The 26,069-nt window shown below is 45.6% G+C and overlaps 1 protein-coding gene across 8 annotated transcripts in view; it reads left to right on the top strand.

The window, feature by feature from the left end:
* Positions 1-26,069, top strand: part of pcid2 (PCI domain containing 2) — an 89,128-nt gene that overhangs the window by 20,889 nt on the left and 42,170 nt on the right. For 6 of the 8 annotated variants that reach the window (XM_070894125.1, XM_070894126.1, XM_070894129.1 and 3 more), the window contains 5 exons: positions 6,971-7,073; positions 7,638-7,727; positions 10,241-10,314; positions 19,601-19,666; positions 23,734-23,775. In XM_070894125.1, the coding sequence (XP_070750226.1) occupies positions 7,038-7,073; positions 7,638-7,727; positions 10,241-10,314; positions 19,601-19,666; positions 23,734-23,775 (308 nt within the window). In that variant the 5' untranslated portion in view covers positions 6,971-7,037. Of the gene's footprint in view, positions 1-4,202; positions 4,365-6,970; positions 7,074-7,637; positions 7,728-10,240; positions 10,315-19,325; positions 19,344-19,453; positions 19,517-19,600; positions 19,667-23,733; positions 23,776-26,069 lie in introns of those variants that run through there. The other 2 variants (XM_070894127.1, XM_070894132.1) reach the window with 2 other exon arrangements.

The following is a 26,069-nucleotide window of genomic DNA, read 5'->3' on the forward strand; positions in this document are numbered from 1 at the left end:
GCCAGGGAAGTGGGACTTCATTGGGACCAAAGAGCTGGCACAGGCATGATGACTGAATGGCCTCCTTCAGTGCTGTATTATACTCATCATCATCGTATCGAGGATGACTTGCTTCCACGCCAAAAAGGGATGAGTTCACAGGTGTTTCAATGAAGGACATAATATTCCAGGTCCCGAACTACATGTTGAAGAGTGGAAGATGCCTGTGCGTGGATTTTTTTTTAACGTGTGGTGGCCGTTGCACACCAGCCACCACACAGGCTCGACAGAGCCAGGTCTTGGTCCAATGGCAAGGATTAACCAAGACGACTGGAGACTAGTTCTGCTGCACGGACCTAGTGCGCACACATATCGCAGTGCTGCCCCTGGGCCCTCGCCTCTCCTGGGCCCCAAACTTACGCCTCTCCTAGGCCCCGATCATGTTGCACCACGATCACTCGCCACTCCTGTTGTACCTGCCCATGCTCCAATCAACGACCTGGGCCTTGGTGATGTCCAATCCAGTCGCCCTCTTCACAGCCGTAGCTCTCCACGACATTCGGAGGCTTCGTTTAACGGTAAGGTGTCATCATCCCTCAGCCAAATTTGGTATTATACTATGATACCCTCTGCACACTTATCTTTCTCTCTTCCTTCACTCTTGGGAATCTTACCATTTAGGGCATATTTCCCAAAACATACTACTTCACACGGTTCTGCAATAAAGTGGATCTGTCGCTCTTTGGTCCTGGATATAAACATTTATGTGATAGATCAATAACAGTCACAACCAATTATTTTCTGTGAAACATGATGTCACGGTGAGATTACGAGAAGGAAGTGTTCCAGTTTGGTGGTAAATCAGATTATCGCCGGAACATTAATTGATGGTATTTGGTTGCTGTTGTGGTTTTCCCTCGGACTGATTCTGTCACAGTAGCTGTCCCATCTTTCCCGTGGGCCTATTTTTGTAGTGTTAGCAGGACCCCATGAAATTTGGCACTCCTCCGGGACGCGAGGGAAAAGGGGCAGCTTGCAGAGAAAAATGGGCTGATATTCTGGTGAAGTTGTCCTTGTTGTATTGGGAGCCAGTGTCACGTTCTCTCTCTGCCAGCTGTAGATGCTCACTGAGCACTTTGCTTTCTGCACCAATATGTTGTATCGAAGACATGTTTGTGCCCGGCTCCTGTCCTGCACTGCCAACCAGCTACATTCTCATGCTGCAGAATTTACTTAGGCTTTCTGTAGCGATTGATCTGGAGGTTAAAGGGTTGTTGGGATGGCAGAGTTGTTTGGTACGAAAGAGGGCCTTAAACTTCTTGAAACAGCTTCAGCAGTGGAGAAGAATTGGGAGCTCCGTTTTCAGATCAGAGGAGATGACGAGGCCAAGGATGGTGATAGGTGCAGAAAGGGCAAGGCATTGATGGTAAGAGGTGGCAACTGTTGGTTAGACTTGAAAGAGACAAGAAGAAACTGGTTGAAGAATTGCAAGCAAAAAGATTTTCATTTCCCGGTTATAGGGCACGGAGACATCAAGATCTATTGAAAACCAGAAATTGGGTAAAAAAGGGAAGGAATCAGTATTTACAGCATTCATGTATGGCAAGGCACAAATCATGGAGTTAATGGTTTTAATGATTTTCTATAGGAGCATAATTGCTAGACGAAAAAAGACTAACGTCCATCTAGTTTGCCTTCAAATGATGCAACGATAGTGGAGTTATTGACTATATGTTGCAGGTTGGACTTTGAGTTAGGTCAGTGCATGGGTTGAGCTTGTGTCTGGGAAGAAGCAGGTTCCAGGGTTTAGTGAGTGAAGCAAATAAACATCTGTCCCGTTGGCAGCGGTGAGGCTTGATGGGTAGTGAATCCAGATGAAGAGCTCTGCTTCTTTCGATGTTACATTCTTTTACTTGTGACTACAGTAAACAAAATCCCTAATGCCCCAATATAAAACCGTGGGTGGGGTCTACCATGAAGGGGCTAGTCAGGTTCACAACATTCAAAAAGGTTGCATCATAAATCCCCACAAATGGGTTCTTGCCCTTCAACTGCAATAGGGCAAAAATATTGTTGTGGGTACTTTTGATTGGAAAAGCATGTAAGTAATGATTCACAACAGACTAGAATGGAGGGAATGTATAAAACCAGAATGTATACATACTTCCGTTTGGATGCTAAGGCAGATGGCAACAGATAGTTACCAAAAGAGAGAGGTGCTTTTTCTGGGTACAACCAGTACAATGCATAACATCCCCAAAGTCCACTACACTGCCCCTTGGCTTGGCAATTGCGTCTGATCTACACAGGGTCAAACCTAGCAGGCAGAAAGTGGAGAGCTTGGTCCTTTACGAAAGGATATACTTGTTTTGGAGGCAGTTCAGAGAAGGTTCACTTGGTTGATTCTGGGGATGAAGGGGTTGACTTATGAGAAAAGGTTGAGTAGGTTGGGCCTCTACTCATTGGAATTCAGAAAAATGAGAGGTGATCTTATCGAAACATATAAGATTATGAGGGGGCTTGACAAGGTGGATGTAGAGAGGATGTTTCCACTGATTGGGGAGACGAGAACTAGACGACATAATCTTAGAATAAGGGGCCGCCCATTTAAAACAGAGATGAGGAGAAATTTCTTCTCTGAGGGTTGTAAATCTGTGGAACTCGCTGCCTCAGAGAGCTGTGGAAGCTGGGACATTGAATAAATTTAGACAGAGATAGACAGTTTCTTAAACGATAAGGGGTTATGGAGAACGGGCGGGGAAGTGGAGCTGAGTTTGTGATCAGATCAGCCATGATCTTATTGAATGGCGGAGCAGGCTCGAGGGGCCGTATGGCCTACTCCTGTTCCTATTTCTTATGTTATTCTCTGATGCCTGGAATCTAACCAGTGATGGAATGTCTGAGACCATCAGATCTTGCTCCTGTACTGGGCAGATTCTGAAGAGATTTACGAGGATGTTGCCTGAACTGGAGAATTTGCGCTATGAGGAAAGATTGGATAGGCTGGGGTTGTTTTCTTTGGAACAGAGGAGGCTAAGGGGAGGCCTAACTGAAGTGTATAAAGTTATGAAGGGCCGAGATAAAGTGGCTAGGAAGGACCTATTTCCCTTAGCAGAGGGGTCAACAACCAGGGGGCATAGATTTAAAGTAATTGGTAAGAGGTTTAGAGGGGATTTGGGGAGGTTTTTTTCAACCCAGAGGGTGGTGGGGGTCTGGAACTCACTGCCCGAAAGGGTGGTAGAGGCTGAAACCCTCATAGCATTTAAAAAGTACTGGGATGTGCACTTGAAGTGCTGTAACCTACAGGGCTACGGACCAAGAGCTGGAAAGTGGGAGTAGGCTGGATAGCTCTTATTCGGCTGGCATGGACACGATGGGCCGAATGGCCCCTTCTATGCCGTAAATGTTTATGATTCACACCCCGAAATAGTGCGTCTGACATTCAGTCCTCTGCAGGATCAAGGCTGGAGCAGTGACGCATGGTTTATCAGTGGGAAAACCTTCTGCACTCTAGTATGCTATCTCTGTTTCTTGTTTGAGAAAAAGCAAGTGAACACGAAGGAAGCAACATGATCTTGGCATTCACAGTGTAATTGAAAACCCACCCACTGAACTACAGGGTCACAGGAGAGATATGTTGACTAGAAGCAGCAGAATCGTAGAGTGAGGAGGCACATGGCGACAGATAAAGAGAGGACAGAAAGTGATTAAATTAATGCAGTTTTTATACCACACTAAGGGGACATTGTTATGTATGTAATAATTCGATAGATTGAATACTGTAAACTATCACAGGTAAAAATCTGGTTCTGCTATATTAGGGCCCAAAGTGAATACATTACATGATGGCTTGCCTTTTATACCTGGGCCGCACAGCCTAATGACCTCTGACAGTGGCGCCACTTGGTGGCTAGTAACCCCAAGCATACATATATGACAGACATCAGGGCTTCTGTTTTCAGTGAATAAAAGAGAGAAAGACTTGGATTTATATAGGGACTTTCACTACCACCGGACGACTCAAAGTGCTTTACAGCCAATGAAGTACTTTTGGAGTGTAGTCACTATTGTAGTATGCCAAACGCGGCAGGCAATTTGCTCACAGCAAGCTCCTGCAAACGGCAATGTGATAATGACCAGATAATCTGTTTTTGGGTTATGGTGATTGAAGGATAATTGGCCAGGGCGCCAGAGGATAACTCCCCTGCTCTTCTTCGAAATAGTGCCATGGGATCGTTTACATCCACTTGAGCGAGCAGACGGGGCCTCGGTTTAACGTCTCATCTGAAAGACGGCCTCAGCACTACACTGGAATGTCAGCCTAGATTTTTCTTGTGCTCAATTCCCTGGAGTGGGACCTGAACACACAACCTTCTGACTCGGAGGTAAGTGTGCTTACCCACTGAGCTACAGCTGACACTATCGTTGTGAGACTGGGTAATGCAGAGCTGCATACGTGTACTCAGATGAACACACTGAATTCTGCTCAGTGTCCCCTCCCCCCAATAACAGTGGTTCTTCCCATGGTTACCATGGAGACGCAAATCATCACCCACATAATAGCATCAGTAACTTGGAGTGGCCTCTGTACTAGTAACTGAATAGCAAACTCAGGAATACAAATGACTTCCATGTAGTTTAGGATTTTTAAAAAAGTGACTCACATTATTCTATCAATATAACATACTGTATATATGATAGACGTTTGGCACTCCCAGAATTATAACATCATCATCATAGGCGGAATCAAGGAAGACTTGCTTCCACTCTTAACATGAGTCCTTAGGTTGTTGAACAGTCCAATACGAGAACCACAGTCTCTGTCACAGGTGGGGCAGATAGTCGTTGAAGGAAAGGGTGGGTGGGACAGGTTTGCCGCATGCTCTTTCCGCTGCCTGCACTTGATTTCTGCATGCTCTCGGCGACGAGCCTCGAGGTGCTCAGCGCCCTCCTGGATGCACTTCCTCCACTTAGGGTGGTCTTTGGCCAGGATCTTTCAGGTGTCGGTGGGGATGTTGCACCTTATCAGGGAGCCTTTGAGGGTGTCCTTGTAACGTTTCCTCTGCCCACCTTTGGCTCGTTTGCCGTGAAGGAGTTCCGAGTAGAGCGCTTGCTTTGGGAGACTCGTGTCTGGCATGCGAACGATGTGGCCTGCCCAGCGGAGCTGATCAAGTGTGGTCAGTGCTTTGATGCTGGGGATGTTGGCCTGGTCGAGGACGCTAATGGTGGTGCGTCTGTTCTCCCAGGAGATTTGTAGGATCATCCAGAGACATCGTTGGTGGTATTTCTCCAGCGACTTGAGGTGCCTACTGTACATGGTCCATGTCTCTGAGCTATACAGGAGGGCGGATATTACTACAGCTCTGGAAACCATGAGCTTGGTGGCAGTTTTGAGGGCCTGGTCTTCAAACACTGTTCCTCAGGCGGCCGAAGGCTGCACTGGAGGTGGTGTTGGATCTCGTCGTCAATGCCTACTCTTGTTGATAGGAGGCTCCCGAGATATGGGAAGTGGTCCACGGTGTCCAGGGCCGCGCCGTGGATCTTGATGACTGGGGGGCAGTGCTGTGCGACGAGGACAGGCTGGTGGAGGACCTTTGTCTTGCTGATGTTTAGCGTAAGGCCCATGCTTTCGTACGCCTCAGTAAATTATCACCCACATAATAACATCAGTCACTTGGAGTGGCCTCTGTGCTAGTAACTGAATAGCAAACTCAGGAATACAAATGGCTTCCATGTATTTTAGGATTTTTAAAAAAGTGACTCATTTTGGGCCCAAGTTTCTACACGATAAAAAACGGGCGCCCCTCCGAGCTGGGCGCCCGTTTTTTGTGCCTAAAACGGATACTAAAAAAAAAACTCGCGATTCTGGAGCGTTCTGCAGCTCCTTGTCTGCCTGGCGCAGCGCCCAGGGGGGCGGAGCCTACACTCGCACCGATTTTGTAAGTGGGAGGGGGCGGGTACTATTTAAATTAGTTTTTTTCCTGCCGGCAACGCTGTGCATGCGCGTTGGAGCGTTCGCGCATGCTCAGTGTGAAAAAAACATTGGCACTTGGCAATTTTTGTAGTTCTTTGTAGCTGTTTAATTTTTGAACATTTTTTTAATAAAAGCACATTAGCACTTGCAGCCTTCTCACCTTCCCCCCCCCCCCCCCCCCCCGCAGGAAAGAACGGGCACCTTCCCCCCCCCCCCCTTTGCGGGAAGAACGGGCGACTCCTCTCTTTCCTCCCCCCCCCCCCCCCCCGCGGGAAGAACAGGCGCCTCCTCTTCCCCCCCCCCCCCCCCCCCCCGCGGGAAAGAACGGGCGCCTCCTCTCTTCCAACCCCCGCAGGAAGAACGGGCGCCTCCTCCTCCCCTTCCCCCCCCCCCGCGGGAAGAACGGGCGCCTCAGGCTGACTTCAGCATTCTCTGTGCCTGAAGCACTTTCACACAGGTAGGAAGATGGTTTATTTAATCTTTTCTTTGCTTATAAATGTTTATTCAGGTTGGATTTATTTGTATAATATTTGTAGAAGTATAAATAAGGATTTATTGTAGAATTTAATGAGTTCCCCTCCCCCCCCCCCCCCACCTCGTTCTGGACGCCTAATTTGTAACCTGCGCCTGATTTTTTTATGTGTAGAACAGGTTTTTTCAGTTCTACAAAAATCTTCACTTGCTCCATTCTAACTTAGTGTCGAGTACGTTTTCACTGTGGAAACTTTGAAATCAGGCGTCAGTGGCCGGACACGCCCCCTTTTGAAGAAAAAATTCTGTTCCAAAGTAGAACTGTTCTACCTGACTAGAACTGCAGAAAAAAAAAATGTGGAGAATTGCAATTTCTAAGATAGTCCGTTCTCCACCAGTTGCTCCTAAAAATCAGGCGCAAATCATGTGGAAACTTGGGCCCATTATATCAATATACCAAATACTGTAAATATAATGGGCGTTTGGCACTCCCGGAATTATAACAGAAATCTCTCTCATTCATTTTTACTCTCTACATCTCCTCAGGTGATCTCATGCTCCTTCACTTCAGGGCTGTCTGAACTGTTAACCATCACCCTACACACTGCCACAAATGGCACACATCACGGTGAATCAGTATTTACAGCAGGTAATTCTATGACTAGCTTTTGGCAAAGATAAATACCATCAAATTTTCAGGTTTTAAGTGAAGCAGAGGTCACAGCTAAGAAATAAAAACAGGAAATGCTCAGCAGGTCAGGCAGCAACTGTGGAGAGAAAATCAGAGTTAATGTTTCAGGTCGATGACCTTGTATCAGAACTGGAAAATGTTGGAGATGTAACAGTTTTAAGCAAGTGCAGGGCAGAGGAGAAAAGACAAAAGAGAGGGTCTGTGATAGGGTGGAAGGCAGGAGAGATTAAATCATAAATGGTATGATTGTACGAAGCAAAAGGAGATGGTAATGGGTCAAGTAAAGAAACAAAAGATGGGCCTAGTCATTGAGCTGAGGCCGCACTGACTCTTCACTGTATTTTGTGGGAAATTAATAAGCATATGCATGTACTGTTAGTATTCTATCATGTTTCATTAATTGTGTATACTTCCTAAATGCTTGTACTGTTAGTATCTAATATATTTTATTAATTGTATGTATTTCCTATATACATGTACTGCTGATATTCTATCACGTTTCATTACTTTTGCATTAAATAGGTTTTGGAGTTCATCGACACCAGAGATGGTGATTCCTGTGCTGAATTTGTGTCATTTAAACATCCTCACATTGCAAACCGTAGGTTACAGGTAAGACACCGTGCTTCCTCGGTGAACATGGTTGTAATGGAGACAGGATATCTGAGAGAACGGAAAAGTTACAATAGTTATAGCATATGAAACGTATTAAATAACCTACCAGAAGTGCATTATTTGTATCGTATTTAGTAGCTTTGCCATGGATTACATAGAAACTCTTATCCATACCTTTGTTACCTTGAGACGTGACTATCCTGGCCGACTCCCATCTTCCATCCTCCATAAACTTAAGCTCATCCAAAATTATTCTGCCCATGTCCTAACTCACACCAGGTCCCGTTCACCCATCACCCCTGTGCTCGCTGATCTACATTGGATCCCGGTTGAGTAACCCCTCGATTTTAAAATTTTCATCCTTGTTTTCAAACCTCTCCATGGCCCCTGTCTGTAATCTCCTCCAGCCCTACACCCTCCGAGATATCTGCGCTCCTCCAATTCGGGCGCCTTGCATATCCCTGCTTTTAAATCGCTCTACCGTGTCTTTAGCTGCCGAGGCCCTAAGCTCTGGAAGTCCCTGCCTAAACCTCTCTACTGCTCTTTCCTCCTTTAACGCGCTCCTTAAAACTACCTCGTCTGCCCGAATATCTCCTTATATGGCACGGTGTCAGATTTTGTTTGGTAACGTTCCTGTGTAGCGCCTTGGGACATTTTACTACGTTATAGGCGCTATATCAATACCAGTTGGTGTTGATTAAACTAAAACTACTTCCCCTGTTCAAAGTGATGAAAGGTGTTGATGAGCTAGAAGTAAATAATGAACAAGGTGCAGAGGGCACAGATACAAAAGGCACAAGCCTTGAGCAAGTTTAGGGAACAGAATAAGCTTTTTACCCCCAAAGGGTAGTGAATGTGTAACGGGCTCCTTGGGAGTTAATTCAGCGCCTTTTAAAAGGAGTTGGATCAACATCTGTTGAGAAGGGGCATTGGGTATTAAGGAGAGATTAACATCACCGTTTTGTTTCTGGTACAGTCAGGGAAGGAAATGAGTGTTCTCCAAAGTAAGGGACCTGTAGGTGGTGTGGAAGGGAAGTCCATCCTGGAATCTAACTTGACTACCACTCACTCTTGGCCTCATGCTCGGCCCCAGCTTACTCCCTTCAGGAGAAATATTAGCAATTGGGAGGTGAAGGGGAGCACAACCTGTGTCGTAGGGACAATGGGAGTGTGGTATATAGAAGGAGAGCAAAAAAAGCGCAAAAGGAAAACACAATTAAAAACTGGGTGGCCTTTCAGGATGATGTGAATGGAATTTTATAGCCCAGGAGGAGGCCATTTGGCCCATCAGGTCTGTGTTGGCTCTCTGAAAAGAGCTATTCACGTAGTCCATTTCCCAGCTGTTTCCCTGCATCCTTTTAAATTTTTCTTTTAAATATTTATTCATTTCCCCTCTTCAAAGCAATTATAGACTTTGCTTCTGCTACTGTTTCTGGTGGGACATTCCATGTCCTAACTATCCCCTGCATATAAACATTTCTTCTAACCTCTTTTCATTCTTTCGGTAGGGATGTTAAATTCCTGCCCTCCAGGTGCCAACTATCTGACCTGTGAAAATAGATTTTCCTGATTTTCCTTATCAAAACCCCTCAGATTTTTGAGCACCTCCAGCAAATCTCCTCTTAACTTTCTTTGCTCGAATGAACAAAGCCCCAGTTTCTCCGATCTCTCCTGAAGTGCAGCTTTGTTTTACCAGAGCAGTAATAAATGTAATTTATGCCAGAGCTGTTTCTCTTTTTAAGCATCTGGTAATTGCGTCTACAATATAGTACAATGCAATATTGTACATAATGCATTTAACTCCTCAGGCCTGCCTGATTTTACACAAAATGTTAATATTGCTTTGAACCAGTGTCAGAAACTGCATGGGCTAGACTTTCCCAAGAGTCCCTCAACGCCCGATTACCTGCCCAGAAAAACCGCTAGCGTTTTGCAAGTAACGCTGGCGAGAATTTCCACAATTAAGTTAAAAATAATTGCCCGGCGAAAAACTGGATCTTGCACCAGTATTCACCAGTTAAAGGCGAAACTAAGTGAAATGGGCGGTTCTTAAAATGTTTTTAAAAATTTACTTCAAGGCTACGGTTGGGTCTAGGGAGGGGGGAAAACGTTAAAAAAAAATTCACAAAAAAAATTAAAAGTTTAAAAAACATTCCCAAGACAGTTTTAAAGCTAATCGCCGTTTTACAATTAAAAAATAAAGAACCTTTAATTTATCTTTCTTTGCAGCGTACTCACCTACCGGCCTGTTTAAGCAGCTTTCACAGGGCGCTTCCCTTGAGAACAAACTTACGCCCTGGCGATTTTCTCGGCGGTGCCCGTCGGCGGTTTGCTCCCGGCAGGCATTTTGAGATTTGGGCGTTACCATTCAAAAAGTACGGGGGAAACTTTCACCGGGCGGTTTCTTGCCCCAAAACAGCTGTACCGCTGAGAAAACCGCCAAAAATGAAGGTGAAAGTTTAGCCCAGAATCTCTAAGTGATGCTTTTGTTTTTTTTACTTTGAAACTAGTTAGCAAACCCAGAGGAGAGATGCCAGCAGATCCTAGAACCCCCTTATGATGAAATGGTGGCAGCTCATTTAAGGTAAGGGAAGCCTTAATGTTTATGTAAACCTCAACGTCTATTATTTGTAACTTTTTCTCTTTGAAAACGTTTCCTTTCTGCATTCCCCTGCATCATATTCTTTACGATATACCTGTATAACTGGCCACTCCACTGCACGTGAGGGAACTCTGTGTTCACTTGGTGCAGTCCCTTTTCCCCCAATTATCAGTAGCTGGCGCCTCCTTGATGTTCTCTATCCACACGCACTTTGTGGCAAACTGCATCGATAAAAACATTTTCCTCTGCACCTTGGTCATCAAATAGTAATTGGGAAACATAGAAACATAGAAAATAGGTGCAGGAGCAGGCCATTCGGTCCTTCAAGCCTGCACCGCCATTCAATATGATCATGGCTGATCATGCAACCTCAGTATCCCATCCCTGCCTTCTCTCCATACCCCCTGATCTCTTTAGCCGTAAGGGCCACATCTAACTCCCTTTTGAATATGTCCAACGAACTGGACTCAACAACTTTCTGTGGCAGAGAATTCCACAGGTTCACAACTCTCTGGGTGAAAAAGTTTCTCCTCATCTTGGTCCTAAATGGCTTACCCCTTATCTTTAGACTGTGACCCCTGGTTCTGGACTTCCCCAACATTGGAAACATTCTACCTGCGTCTAACCTGTCCAGTCCCGTCAGAATTTTATAAGCTTCTATGAGATCCCCTTTCATTCTTCTAAATTCCAGTGAGTATAAGCCTAGCCGATCCAGTCTTTCTTCATATGTCAGTCCTACCATCCCGGGAATCAGTCTGGTGAACCTTCGCTGTACTCCCTCAATAGCAAGCACGTCCTTCCTCAGATTAGGAGACCAACACAATACTCAAGGTGTGGTCTCACCAAGGCCATGTACAACTGCAGTAAGACCTCCCTGTTCCTTAACTCAAATCCGTTCGCTATGAAGGCCAGCATGCCATTTGCTTTCTTTACTGTCTGCTGCACCTGCATGCCTACCTTCAATGACTGATGTACCATGACACTCGGGTCTCGTTGCACCTCCCCTTTTACTAATCTGTCACCATTCAGATAATAATCTGTCTCTTGTTTTTGCCACCAAAGTGGATAACCTCACATTTATCCACATTATACTGCACCTGCCATGCATTTTCCCATTCACCTAACCTGTCCAGGTCCCCCTGCAGCCTCTTAGCATCCTCCTCACAGTTCGCACTGCCACCCAGCTTCGTGTCATCTGCAAACTTGGAGATATTCCCTTCAATTCCTTCGTCTAAATCATTAATGTATATTGTAAATAGCTAGGGTCCCAGCACTGAACCCTGCAGCACCCCACTAGTCACTGCCTGCCATTCTGAAAAGGACCCGTTTATTCCCACTCTTTGCTTCCTGTCTGCCAACCAGTTCTCAATCCACGTCAGTACATTACCCCCAATACCATGTGCCTTAATTTTGCACACTTATCTCTTGTGTGGGACCTTGTCAAAAGCCTTTTGAAAGTCGAAATACACCACATCCACTGGTTCTCCCTTATCCACACTAGTAGTTTCATCCTCAAAAAACTTGAAGATTTGTCAAGCATGATTTCTCTTTCATAAATCCATGCTGATTTGGACTGATCCTGTCACTGCTTTCCAGATGCGCTGATATTACATTTTTAATAATTGATTCCAGCATTTTCCCCACCACCGATGTCAGGCTAACCGGTCTATAATTCCCTTTTTTCTCTCCCTCCTTTTTTAAAAAGTGGCGTTACATTAGCTACCCTCCAATCCATAGGAACTGATCCAGAGTCTATAGAATGTTGGAAAATGACCACCAATGCATCTACTATTTCTAGGGCCACTTCCTTAAGTATTCTGGGATACACCCCAATACAGGGAAGGGCAAACTGGCCCCAACCAATACTTCCCCTTTTTTTCTTTGTTTCTTTCTTGCTCTCGCTCTCTTTTTTTATCAGCCACACCTTCCCCAAGTTATCACTGCAGCTGTTCCCCAATAACTGATGGTATCTGTGATATCTTAGATATTTAGAGCCCACAGCCGCCGAGGTTCAGCCCGAAATTTTTTTTTTAAACTTACTTCCTCAGGTGCCACCCAGGTCCCGCCCGGCAGGAGATTCCTCGGTGAAGTACTGCCGGCACAACTTCCTGCCGCCCGCCCATGCCGGAGGCTCAAAATCAGGGATATTCCTCGCGCACGATACTCTAAGATCGTGCTCCCGCCCGTTAGAAGGACCACTGGCAAAAAGGTAGTCTGAGCTGGCTGTGAATCGGGCGACAGGGAGAATCGCTCCAAATGCTCCAGCGCTGCACATCCCGGGTAGCGTCAAAATGCTGCACTATTATCAAAGGCTCAGAATTAGTTATCTGATCGACCTTGAGGTGCACAGAATGAGTTCAGACATGTAAATGAGAAGTACTCCGTTGAAGGGAAGGTGTGGTGGAGGAAGCGGCAATGAGTTCCGAGAGATGGTAAAGACTCATTGGAGATGCCCCACAAGAGTTTTTAGACTATTGCAGGCAGAACAGAGTTTTTGACAGAATGTGAGGGCACAGATGGTCTGAGCTCTGTCAGAGTAAATAGGCGAAAATGCGACCATGTAATGCTCTGATAGTGAGTAGTGCATCACCTCAAGTATAGAAGACGGAGAAAGATATATAATGGACTGCAAGGTCACTGAGGAACATGTGATATCAGGGGTGGGACTCCGCGATGGTGGACCTAAGAAAAAGTGGACTGAAGTTCAAGCCTTAATGTGTGCCCTGCAAGTAGCGTGACTGTCTCTCATTGAATGGCAGCCTTCCTGCATTGATGACTCTTGCCTGTCATAGCGCAATTGCCTGATGACAGGACCCATTAATCATCCGCATCATATGTGGAAGGCAAGAGATTCCTCATACAGCAGTACACCTGAAGGAGATGTGTAATATTCTCAGAACGCACCCAGATAATGTAAAAATGAGACACTGACCGAGAGTGAGTGAATAATGTGATTGTATTGAATAATGCAGCATGCCAAAGTGACAGAACATGCAAACAATTGAATCCAACATATATACAGTTGTTCTGAGACCAGTCAAGTGACATTGACAACGACCCATGTGAAACAACAGCCACAACTTAATGAGGAGTGAAGAACATATCCACCACCAACACCCAACCTTCTACCCATTATCACCACCTCTCGTCCTCCCCGTCGATGTGAGGCCCATCGTCCTCTTCATGGGACCGCCTTCACCACGGCGAGCTGCACCCCTAGCCCTCACTGCCCCTGCTCCATCATATTGTGCAGGAGAGCAGCCAGAGTGCTGCTGACGTGTTCGTTTTGACGAGAATGTAGGGGTCGTGATTGAAGGCGCCGGCATCTCCGGCATCTCGGGATCTGTTGGCCTCGATGGTGTGGGCTCGGGGGGGTTGCATGACATGGCCAGCAGCCATCACTTGCCTCCACCGGACTAATGAGCCGCTCCATACTGGCAGTATGCTGCTCAGCAGAGGTGACGATGCTGGTAGCTCTCCCAGCCATGGTCTGCAGCACATCTCGACCGAGTTCCACGCTCGGCCTCGACAGTGGGACCATTTCCTGAATTGCTGCTGCAAGCCATCCTCCATCCTCATCGGATTGTTGCATCATCCTGGGTGCTTGCAGCTTGGTGGCTTTTCCAGCACGGCCTCTGCGCCTCCCATCACTTGTTCCTGTCTCGTTCGACTCGAATCCTAAGAAGTCGGATCCCGACACCGATGTTGGCCGGACATGCATGTCAGGAGGTTGGAGTCCTTCTCTTCCAACACCTCGGCCGCAAGTGGTTCGAAGACCGGCATTTCACCCTCTTCTCCCTCCTGGTCTTCATGACTCTGGGTGGCGGAGGTGGATACGGGTGATTTTGGGGGTGGAGGAAGGAGCTGGTGTGTTGGGCTGGTGACAATGTCTGGGTGGAAGACGTTGGCGTCACACTCGGCCTTTGTGTGCTAGAGATGGATGGGGTGCATTGATCTGTGCTGTCCGAATTAACATCTGCAAGTAGAGGACAACATTTCAGTGTATCGCTGGGGGGTGGGGATGGTCAAGCTGACCTTGTGAGCTGTCACACTTCACATTCTTACTTCAAAGAGTTCCATTGCTACATGAGCTCGCCATTAATGGCCGACACACTGTGCGTTAAAAGGCATTTGACTTAGTTTAGTATAAGCTTGCCATGCTCTAGCAAGGGATCTGCATCACCCTTTGTGGTGGCACGGCGGTGGTCACCCACCAACGCCAAGGCACGCTTCTCTAGGCTGCTCAACTCGATGACATCTGCTGGGCCCCCTCCTGTGGCACTCGGGCCTGATGCATTGGATGTTTTTTTCTTCTGCAGAAAGAAATGTTGCAGCCTTTGCCCCTTTTGCTCATGCAGCTCACACACACACACTCTCTCTCTCTCTCACACACACTCGCACAACTGGCATAGAACCTTTTGGAGTTGCATGGGTGTGGCCCAATAAATGTTTACTCGCTCTTGCTGACGCCACCAACACTGGTCTACATACCGTTTAATGTTGCCCACTGAGTGCACAGCCTTACCAATCTCCCTCCAAATGCGTCTATATTGGGGTGGTGGAGGCTTGCCACGACTATCCCGGATGAGGTCTTTATGCGGGCGCTCCACCTCACCTACAAGCTCCTCCAGCTCATCATTAAACCAGGGAGCTCTGGGCTTGGCTCCAACAGACTTCTTGGAAGCTTTTTTTTGCACCCCTCCCCGACTGGCAGGTGCAAGTGAGTGCACAACTTTTATGAGCATGCGCAGCTGTGCCATCAGTCCCAATCGCGGCAAAAGTGATGTCATCGCCCAGAGGAAACTACAAAAAAAATCCCAAGTCTCGCGCATACACGGTGCATGGCCTCCAATGTTTGCCAAGTCTAGAGGCCTGCACCTAGTGCCCACTGCTGCCGCTGTCCGCTCCCGCCTGCCGACTCCCGCTGCTGCCGACACAACCGCGGTGAAACTTGCTCCTGACTGGCCCCAGCGGCAGCGGGCGGCAAAAAGTTATGTTCCGCCGAGAAATGGGAGGGCCTTAGCATTCACCAAGTTCGAGCCCTTAGATATTTAGATATTAGGTGCTAGAGATGGAAAGTTACATGGTGAGGAAAGCTTCAAGTGATGATGTCACAGTTCACAATTGGTGCTGTGATCATGTATAGGAACAGGAGTGGGCCATTCAGCCCCTCGAGCTGCCATTCAATGAGATCATGGCTGATCTATCCTCTAACTCCTTCTATCCACCTTGGCTCCCCATTCCTTAATACCCTTGGCTCGCAAAAATTTATCGATCATATTTAAAATTATTCATTGAGCTAGCATTTATTGCTTTTTGTGGGAGTGAGTTCCATACTTATCACCCTTTGTGTGAAGACGTGTTTCCTAACTTTTCTCCTGAATGGCCTGGCTCTGATTTTAAGGTTACGTCCCCATATCCTGGACTCCCCCACCAGTGGGAAACGTTTCTCTCAGTCTACCCTATCAATTCCTTTCAAAATCCTAAAAACATCAAGTCAAATCAACCCATAACCTTCTATGGGCTCAATTTTCCCCAAAGCATTTTTTTGGCGTACTTGAAGAGTTACGCCCGATTCTTTTGGGTCCCAAGTACCGCAAAAAAAAAATTCTAAATTTTCTCCGTTGGATTTCTTCATTTTGGCTTGACCTAACCCGACCTTTAGTTTTGGGGGTGGAGTCTTGATCTGCGCCTTAAAGATCGGGTTGCCACACGGTAACCAGGGACACAATGCGTGCTGAGGCTGCAAAGTGAAACATACAGCCAGCTGCCAACAAATTAAAAGAATTGACAAAACCTAATAGCAACTTACCTCCAACCCTGCCGGAAGGGCTTTCCAGTCCAGTCCTATTCTCGGTCCCCACCGGTTCGATTCTCCTGCCAGTGCGTTCTCCCGCCCCTAGCCTTGGCCGAGTGACCTCCTCCCTCCCGGACCCCGCACCTAACTTCACCTGAAAGGCTCCCCCTACCCCCTCTCCCTCGCCCCATCTCTCTCTTACCTTTCCTGCTGCTGCTGTCCGGGCATCTGCTGCACTTATCTGCGCCGATTTCCTTACCTGCGCCAATTTCTTTAACACTCCGCAAGGGTTTTTTTGAGAGGCCACATACGCTGGCCTAAGCAGAAATGGAGTAACTATTAGCTGGTCAAAGGCCAGAATTGGCGTAGGTGGCTGGTAACCCCTCCTTTTGAGAGGAAAAAAAAACTTGCCTAAAAGAAACGTAACTAACTGAGTTGCGCTGGTTCAAATTGATTGGGGAAACTGGGGATTTTTAAGTCAGGCCAGAAAAAGCAGCCTATTCCAAAAAAAACGGTGAAAATACTGGGGAAAATTGAGCCCTATATTCCAGGGAATACAAGCCTAGTTTATATACTCCTCACAATCGAACCCTTGGAGCCTTGGTAACATTCTGGTGAATCTGCACTATACTCCTTTCAAGTTGCGGTGCCCAGAACAGTACACAGTACTCCAGATGTAGTCTCACCAGGGCTGTGTATGGCTGTAGCAAAACATGCTCCCCTTCATATTGTAGCCCTTTAGTTATAAGCTAACATTCCATTAGCCTTTTTGATTTTTTTTTTGTTCATAACTGCTACATTTTAGTGATCTGTGTGCATAGACTCCTAAAATCTCTTTGGACCTATACTGTTCCTAGCTTTTCACAATTTAAAAAAAAATGCTCGGATCTATCCTTTTTTGGTCTAATATCGATGACCTCACACTTTCTTGCGTTGAAATCCATCTGCCACAGTCTTGCCCACTCACTTAATCTATCAACGTTTTACATAGTGTATAGTACAGGTAGAACTTCCGAAATCTGGAGTTCCAAAATTCAGCATGTTCCAAAATCCGGACATCGCGCTGATCCATGGAGGGGTCATCCGGAATCTGGAAAATGTTTCGAAATCCAGACTTTTTTTTAAACCGATTACCGCTGCGAGGGGGAAAACACAAATACAATATACCAAAAAAATAAATTTCACCTGGATTGTGCTCAAAGCAGAAACACTACCCCAACTTCTCTACTTTTCAATTCTGTTCCTCTAGAAATGAACCTCAGTGCTTTGCTTTTTTTTTTATGGCCTTCTTAACCTGCATCATTACTTTTTGTATTTTGTGTATCTGTACCCCCAGATTCCTCTGCTGCTTAACCCCATCTGGACACTTATTTTCCAAGGAGTATGTGGCCGCCTTATCCCTTCAACCAAAATGTACCACCTCGCACTTATTCATTTGGCAATTCCATGGCCATTCTGCAAATGTATTAATGTCTTCCTGTATTTTATCGCGGTCCTCCTCTGTATTAACTATCCCCCTCCCCCTCTTTCCCCCCTCTCCCGCCTCAATTTGATGCATTTTTAATTTTATGCTCCTGTCTACACTATATACTATGCCACCAATCTTTGTATCACGGGCAAACTTGGATATATGGCTCTTTATTGGGTTATCTAAGTCATTATTAAATATAGTGAATAGTTGAGGCCCCAGCACAGATCCTTGTGGGACAACACGAGTTGCTTCCTCCCGATTCGAGTACGTACCCATCATCCCCACTCTCTGCCTTCTCCCGTCTTACCAATCTAATCAGCTCAATAATTTGCCTTCAATTCCATGAGCTTTCATTTTAGCTTCAGTCTTATGTGGAGCCTTCCTTATCGAATGCCTTCCGGAAATCCCTTGTCTACTACTTTGGTTACTTCCTCAAAAAATTCAATTAGGTTCGTTAGACGTGACCTACCCGTCACAAATCCAAATTGGCTCTCTCTAATCAGCTCTAATTTGTCACAGTGCTCAGTCACTGTCATTAATTATAGATTCCCATAACTTCCCAAAACCGATGTCAGACTAACCGGTCATCATTTCCTCGTGTGTCTCTCTCTCACCATTCTTCAATAATGGAGTTACATCTGCAATTTTTCAATCCAAAGGGACAATCTGAATCGAAAGAGCTTTGGAAGATTACGGCTGAAGCATCTGCAATTTCCTCACCTACTTCCTTTAAAACCCTGAGGTGGAAGCCATCGGGTCCTGGCAATTTGTCAGTCTTTAGCGCCATTATTTTTTTTCAAATACTGTTTTGTTGCTTGCGTTAACTTCAGTGAGTTCCAGTCCTTGATTCATTATTAGTTTCCCTGGAATGTCAGGTATATTATCCTCTTCCTCCACTGGGAAGACTGAGCAAAGTAATTACATAGAAACAGAAACATAGAAAATAGGTGCAGGAGCAGGCCATTCAGCCCTTCTAGCCTGCACCGCCATTCAATGAGTTCATGGCTGAACATGAAACTTCAGTACCCCCTTCCTGCTTTCTCGCCATACCCCTTGATCCCCCGAGTAGTAAGGACTTCATCTAACTCCCTTTTGAATATATTTAGTGAATTGGCCTCAACTACTTTCTGTGGTAGAGAATTCCACGGGTTCACCACTCTCTGGGTGAAGAAGTTTCTCCTCATCTCGGTCCTAAATGGCTTACCCCTTATCCTTAGACTGTGAGCCCTGGTTCTGGACATCCCCAACATTGGGAACATTCTTCCTGCATCTAACCTGTCTAAACCCGTCAGAATTTTAAACGTTTCATTCAACAAGTTTGCCATTTCCTTACTTTCATTTTCAATGTTCGCCGCATCTGTTTTTATAGAGCCCGCATTTTCCTTGACTGCACTTTTTCTTCTAATAGAATTGTGAAAACATTTTGTGTGTTAATCTTGATATCCCTCTCATGTTTCCTTTTGTTTTCCTTTTTGCAGCTCTTTTTGGTCTTCCTTTGCTGTTCATTATATCTCTCCCAGTCCCCTGGATCTGCACTATTCTTTGCTCTTTCCTTTAGTTTCATGCTCTCTCTCACCTCTTTTGTCGACCATGGCTGTTTTATTTGGTTAATACAGCTCTTGCCCCTTAGGGCGTATACTGGCCCTGTATTAATCTAAGTTATTTTTGAACACCTCCCATCTGTGGTTTTACCTGCTAACAGTTTTGACCAATTTGCTGCCGTCAGTCTCCGTCTCATCCCATGTAAGTTAGCCATACCAAAATCTAGAATCTTAGTAACTGTTAAGTTTCTACCTAACATTGGGTTCAACTATATTATGATCATTGTTAGATAAATGTTCCCTTACTGTTAGATTATGAACGAAGTCATACTAATGGAATGTGGAGGACACTACCAATGAAGAAGAATCTGCAAGGTAGATAATCAAACCTAAATCAGCAAGTGCTATTGGATTTACATTAAAATGCAATGAGTAATCGTGTTCTTTTTCCCTTTACAGGTGTGCCTTTGCCGTTGCGAATCATGACTTTGTAGAAGCATACAAATACCAAACGTTTGTGGTACAATATCCTTCCTAAACAACAACAGTGAGAAATTACAAATGTGATTTAAAGAAATCTGGAGTTACAGTTTTGCATTTTCTTCCAACTTGAGTACTCCCTGCCCGAGCATTGGGTCTAGTTTCTCTACCATCTCCCCTCAGACTCTCTCTGAGCACATCTCATCCAATGAGATCCATCTCCTTGCTCCCTTAACCCTTCCCATTCCCAGTAAGCCACCTAGCTTCCCTTCCTGGACCCCATTCTAGTTGACATTGTAATAGCTTCCCTCTCTTCAGCTGTGGCTCAGTGGGTAGCATACTCTCCTCTTGAGTCAGAACTCTCTCAGTCTCTCTGCCTCCCTCTCCTCCTTTAAAACTCTCCTTAAAAAAAAACTAAGCATAACTAAGACCGCCTATTTCCACCTCCGTAACATCGCCCTTCTCTGCCCTTGCCTCAGCTCATCTGCTGCTGAAGCCCTCATCCATGCCTTTGTTACCTCTAGACTTGATTATTTCAACGCACTCCTGGCTGGCCTCCCGCATTCTACCCTACGTAAACTAGAGGTGATCCAAAACTCGGCTGCCTCTGTCCTAACTTGCACCAAGTCCCGCTCATCCATCGCCCCTGTGCTTGCTAACCTACATTGTCTCCTGGTCAAGCAACACCTTGATTTCAAAATTCTCATCCTTATTTTCAAATCCCTTGCCTCTCCCTATCTCTAATCTCCTCCTGCCCCACAACCCCCCGAGATGTCTGCACTCCTCTAATTCTGGCTTCCTGGGCATCCCTGATTATAATCGCTCCACCATCGGTGGCCGTGCCTTCTGTTGCCTAGGCCCAAGCTCTGGAACTCCCTGACTTAAACCTCTCCGCGTCTCTACCTCCCTTTCCTCCTTTAAAACCGACCACTTTCACTTGCGCTAATTTCTACTTACGAGGCTCGGTGTCAAATCTTTATCACATAATACTCCTGTGAAATGCCTTGGGACGTTTCGCTATGTTAAAGGCGCTATATAAATACAAGTTGTTGTTTTAAACGCACCTGATTTGACTCCATTGGCATTATTGGATAGCAAAATCAGGTGGGTGTAAAACAGGCCTCAACCCAATCCCCTCAGTTTCCTACAGGGAGGGCTATTTAAAAGTACCCCCTCTCCACCCCCCCCCCCCCCCAAGTTATTGGTTACCCTATTTAGTATCTTCTTCTTTGCCTTGGACTCCATTTATTTATGGTCATGCTTCTGTGATGCACTTTGGAGCAGTTTTGTATGTTAACGAGGTGATACAAATGTCGTTGTACTGACTATTGTAATAATAGTGCATAATTTCCCCTAAAACAGCAGCCTTCATAAGTCTGGAAGTACTTGTGGTTAAATGGCTCTGTTTCCCGTGTGTGTGAATCTGGAATTGTTCACAGTAATTTGGACGATTAATTAATAAGCAATAGTTAAATAATTTGGAACCAATCAGTTTTGCAGTTCTGTTATTCATAATATAATCTGTCTACATATAGCACTGCAAATCTTGCACTGCATGTACTTTCTGTCAACTTTTCCATTATAAATTCCTCTGTCCACATTTATAATGGAAATAACTCATGTAAACTTATCGCACTGTAATTACTCCACCTTCCTGCTGGAGATGTTGCAGTGTAATTACACCATGACCGGTTTACATAGGTTATTTCCATTATAAATGTGAACATAGAAATATATAACAGAAATATAAAAATAAGGACAAATATATAACTCAGAAAAATCTGCGCTACTGGTCCTATTATCTCTCACCATCTAACCCCACTACACCTGAAGATTACACTTAATATTGACTCCCCATGTGTAATGCCACTGGAGATGACTAGTATACTAATAAAAGTCTGCATATGGTGCATACTTCCTGTCCGCCGCCTATGTTTCCTGTCCGCCTCCCGTGCTTCCTGTTACTTTCTATATCACAGTTTTGAATTGTACTTTTTCTGAGAATGTGTAACATTGGAACTGCCTGTGTAAACATTTATACTGGGAATGTGTGTATAATTAGTTCCCTGTCACGATGCAGCTTCTAATTGGCGTAGTGGTGCGACTCTCCCAATTCTGAAATCCATTCTCCCCCCTCCCCCCCCTTTTTTTAGTTTTTTGATTCACCAATTTATCAGATATTTAAAACCCAATTACCGTGTTTTTCACCCAATAAACAGGGCACCAGAGACCCTCTTGCCCATTTTCTGGCTTCCCACACCACCTTCCGTCCCCCCCGCCCCGCCAATTTCAGACAGTGATTACCTGTATCCCACCTGGTGGTACAGTTGCCAACTGCCCAATTTTGGGTCAGCCTATCACACTTTTTGCTTTCCCTAGTGGTGTACTGGCTGCCGTCAAGTCTACCACATTGGGCCTCCGACCCCACTGTGACCCCCTACTTTTGCGACATCTGACCCCACAATGACCCTCACCCCACTGTTACTTCCTCTATTTATTTGCATCCCTCCTTCTTTCTGAGTGGTTCAGTGACTTAGCCACATACTGAATTTTTAAAGAGGAATGTTTACAACTATTTTAAGTTGCACCTGAAAATCCAGTGCCCCCTGGTTACCGATTCCTGCTGCTCCATTAATTTGTTGGTTTGCCCACTACACTTAGATTTTATTAATTCACTGCTGCCTCCTTCATTTAATTAGCTGGTGGCTATTGATCTATTGACATTTTAATTCACTTGTGTATCCGCTGCAGCACTAATTTATTTGCTGGTTCTCTGAATTTATTGATTAAGTAATCCCCGCTGCACCACTCATTTATTAATTCACTGGTGCCTCGTAGCTTTGCTGTAATATTCATCAGTATCCTTTTGTTGGTACTTGGCCATGATGCACATTGCTTATGTTTGTCGACTTGACTATTCTAACGCTTTCCTGGCCGGTCATGCAGGGGCCCCGCGCAGGGGTCAAGGGGTCCCGAGCAGCCCTCCAGGGGTCCCACGCAGGGGTCAAGCGGTCCTGCGCGGCCCTCCAGGGGTCCCACGCAGGGGTCAAGGGGTCCCGAGCAGCCCTCCAGGGGTCCTGCGTAGCCCTACAGGGGTCCCACGCAGGGGTCAAGGGGTCCTGCGCGGCCCTCCAGGGCTCCCGGGCAGTCAGTCAGCCAGTTTATAAATCGGAAAAACTGAGCGTACACGGACTTTTGAATGGGCTGCGCGGCCCAAACAAAAACTATGGGGTAAAATGCTCCCACCTGCTGTAAACTTGAGCCTATCCAAAGCTCGGCTGCCCGTATCCTAACTTGCACCAATTCTCGTTCACCCATCACCCCCGTGCTCTACATTGGCTCCCGGTCTGCCAAGCCTCGATTTTAAAATTCTCATCCTTGTTTACAAATCCCTCCATGGCCTCGTCGCTGCCTATCTCTGTAATCTCCTCCAACCCCACAACCCTCCGACATCCCTGTGCTCCTCCAGTGCTGGCCTCCTGCACATCCCTGATTTTCATCGCTCCACCATTAACGGCCTTCAACTGTCTAGGCCCTGAACTCCAGAGCTCCAGAACTCCCTCTCTAAACCTGTCCGCGCCGATATCTCTTTCTCCTCCTTTAAGACGCTCCTTAAAACATACCTCTTTGACCAAGCTTTTGGTCACTTGTCCTAATATCTCCTTATGTGGCTCGGTGTCAAATTTTGTTTGCTAGTATTCCTTTGAAGTGCCTTGGGACATTTTACTATGTTCAAAGCACTATATAAATGCAAATTGCTGTTGTTGGATTCTTTGGGCTTAAGAACATAAGAAATAGGAGCAGGAGTAGGCCACATGGCCCTTCGAGCCTGCTCTGTGTATGGTGTCAAAAAACAAAAACATGTAATTTTAATTGAAGTTCCCAGTTTTTCCATTATTTTTGAATCTCCATGTTGTGTATGGCAGCTTCTGCTCACTTTTTAGGGCGCACTGTCGTTGTACTCTGAGAGCAGGAGCTAAAGCTTTTCAGCACTATGGGCTGGAGCAATGTTACAGGAGGTTGATTAATATTTAAAATAGTAGTTACAGTATAGTTCTCTGATTATTAAAGTTATGAAACAAAATATAAATATTTTTCCTTAATTGCAAAACATCATTCTTGAGGGCCTTCCAAGCTCACAAGGAGGAGAACTGGTAAGTCTCAGCTGTTAGTTTGAACACCATTTTAAGATGTGTCATCTTCTATTACAATTTTGAAACACTCTTTTTATGACTCCTTTATTGCTTCCATTCAAAAGGATGAGCAATTTCTTTTCTACTCAGCCCTAGTTGGGGTATTAGGTGTTACCCTTGACCCAGTGGTCACGCTCTGTGAGTTAAAAGGTTGTGGGTTCAAGTCCTACTACAGAGACTTGATCACGTAATCCAGGACAACACTTCAGTACAGCGCTAAGGGAGTGCTCATCATAGGCAGTCCCTCGAAACGAGGATGACTTGCTTCCAAGCTGAAAAGGGATGAGTTCACAGGTGTTTCAATGAAGGACCTAACATTCTGGATCCCAAACTACATCCTGAAGGATGGAAGATGCCTATGCGTGGATTTTTTTTAACGTGTGTGGTGGCCGTTGCATCCCAGCCACCACACGGGCTTGACAGAGCTAGGTCGTGGTCCAGTGGCAAGAATTAACCAAGACGACTGGAGACCAGCTCTGCTGCACGGACCTAGTGCGCACACATTTCGCAGTGTGGACTGGCCCATGCTGCCACTGGCCTCTTCTGGGGTCCGAATTCTCGCCTCTCCTGGGCCCCGATCACATCCCTCTACGAACGCGCGCTGCTCTTCCGCCCCGCCCTCGCCACTCCTGCTGTACCTGCCCACACTGCAGTCAGCCGTCGCCCGCACGCTGCTCCCTCTAATGGCCCCGGCCTGCTTGAAGGTCTTGGAGGCCGGGACCGCGCGGATTTCCGGGCCACTGTCAGAGGTGCCATCTTTCGGAAGAAGTGTAGGGGAGCTCTCCCGGTGTCTTGGCCAACATTTATCCCCCAACCAACATCGCTAAAACACATTATCTGGTCATTTAACTCATTGCTATTTGTGGGACCTTGTTCACAAATTGGCACAAGTTCCCTGTAAAACCGTAGTGATAGTGACTACATTTCCAAAGTACTTCATTAGCTGTGAAGTTTTTTGAGACAACCTAACGATGTGAAATGTGCTGTATGAATGCAAGTTCATTCAGCTGTTTAATGCTGAGTGACTTTCGTTGCTCAATAAAATATGCAAGCATTCCTGACACTGTATCCCCACATTTTGAGTTCAGAACTTTAAAGAAAAGAATCAGATTAATAGTAAATGTATTTTCTCCCAACTGTTTACCACAGACAGTCCAGGTCCAGGTAACCAAACCCAACTCATCAAGATTGACATTTCCACGTGCGCCATTTTAATGGGTCGCTTTTAAATGCTTGCAAAATATACTTTATATTGTAATGTATGCCCCTGTGAGTATGCTCACAGATTGGTAGGGCTGTTGAGCTGTGAGTGGCTTAGCCAGTCACGTGATGTTCATAAGACTCAATAAAACCCCAGCCAGTTGGGTTTAGGGGATCCACGATGAGGCAGGTGGTTGTGAGCCTGGTGGAGGAACTGGTAATGTGTAGTGTGATAGTTTATTAGCAAAGGTTTAACAAACTAGTTCTTAATAGCAATGTGTTGCTATGAATTCTTAAGCAAAGAACCCATGAAGCAAATACATTACATATATAAATGCTCAAAAAATTGTGTCTTCCTTCTATTTAAACAGTTGACTGAATGCAGTCCTATTTGCTATAAATCAGACAGTTCAATGTCTGGCTGCAAATAAAAAAGGCATTCTGCATGAATGGGGGAGTGGGACTAATTGGATATCTCTTCCTAAGAGCTGGCAGAGGCTTAATGGGCCAAATGGCGGCCTCCTGTGCTGCAAGATTCTATGCATCGTATTTCAGATTCTACAGTGGGAGGCTTTGAACGAACATACTCGAGAATAAAATTCCAGCAGTTCATTTCCAGCCTGTTCTGTTACATAAGCTTTTGAACCCTTTTGTTTGTCAGATGAGTTGCTGTTTGTGAGACTCTGTTCTAATGTGAAATGGAGCAGATAATCAGTGTGATTACAGTAAACAGTTCTCAAATTTTACTATCCTACTATTTTACTATCCTAACTGGCAAACATTTAAAGATCACATGGATGAACTTCAACAATTGTACATCCCTGTCTGGAGTAAAAATAAAACTGGGAAGGTGGCTCAACCGTGGATAACAAGGGAAATTAAGGATAGTGTTAAATCCAAGGAAGAGGCATATACCTTGGCCAGAAAAAGCAGCAAACCCGAGGGCTGGAAGAATTTTGTAATACAGCAGAGGAGGACAAAGGGTTTAATTAGGAGGGGGAAAATAGAGTATGAGGGGAAGCTTGCTGGGAACATAAAAACACAAAAGCTTCTAC

This window comes from Pristiophorus japonicus, chromosome 11 (assembly GCF_044704955.1).
Source record: "Pristiophorus japonicus isolate sPriJap1 chromosome 11, sPriJap1.hap1, whole genome shotgun sequence".
Lineage (NCBI taxonomy): Eukaryota > Metazoa > Chordata > Chondrichthyes > Pristiophoridae > Pristiophorus > Pristiophorus japonicus.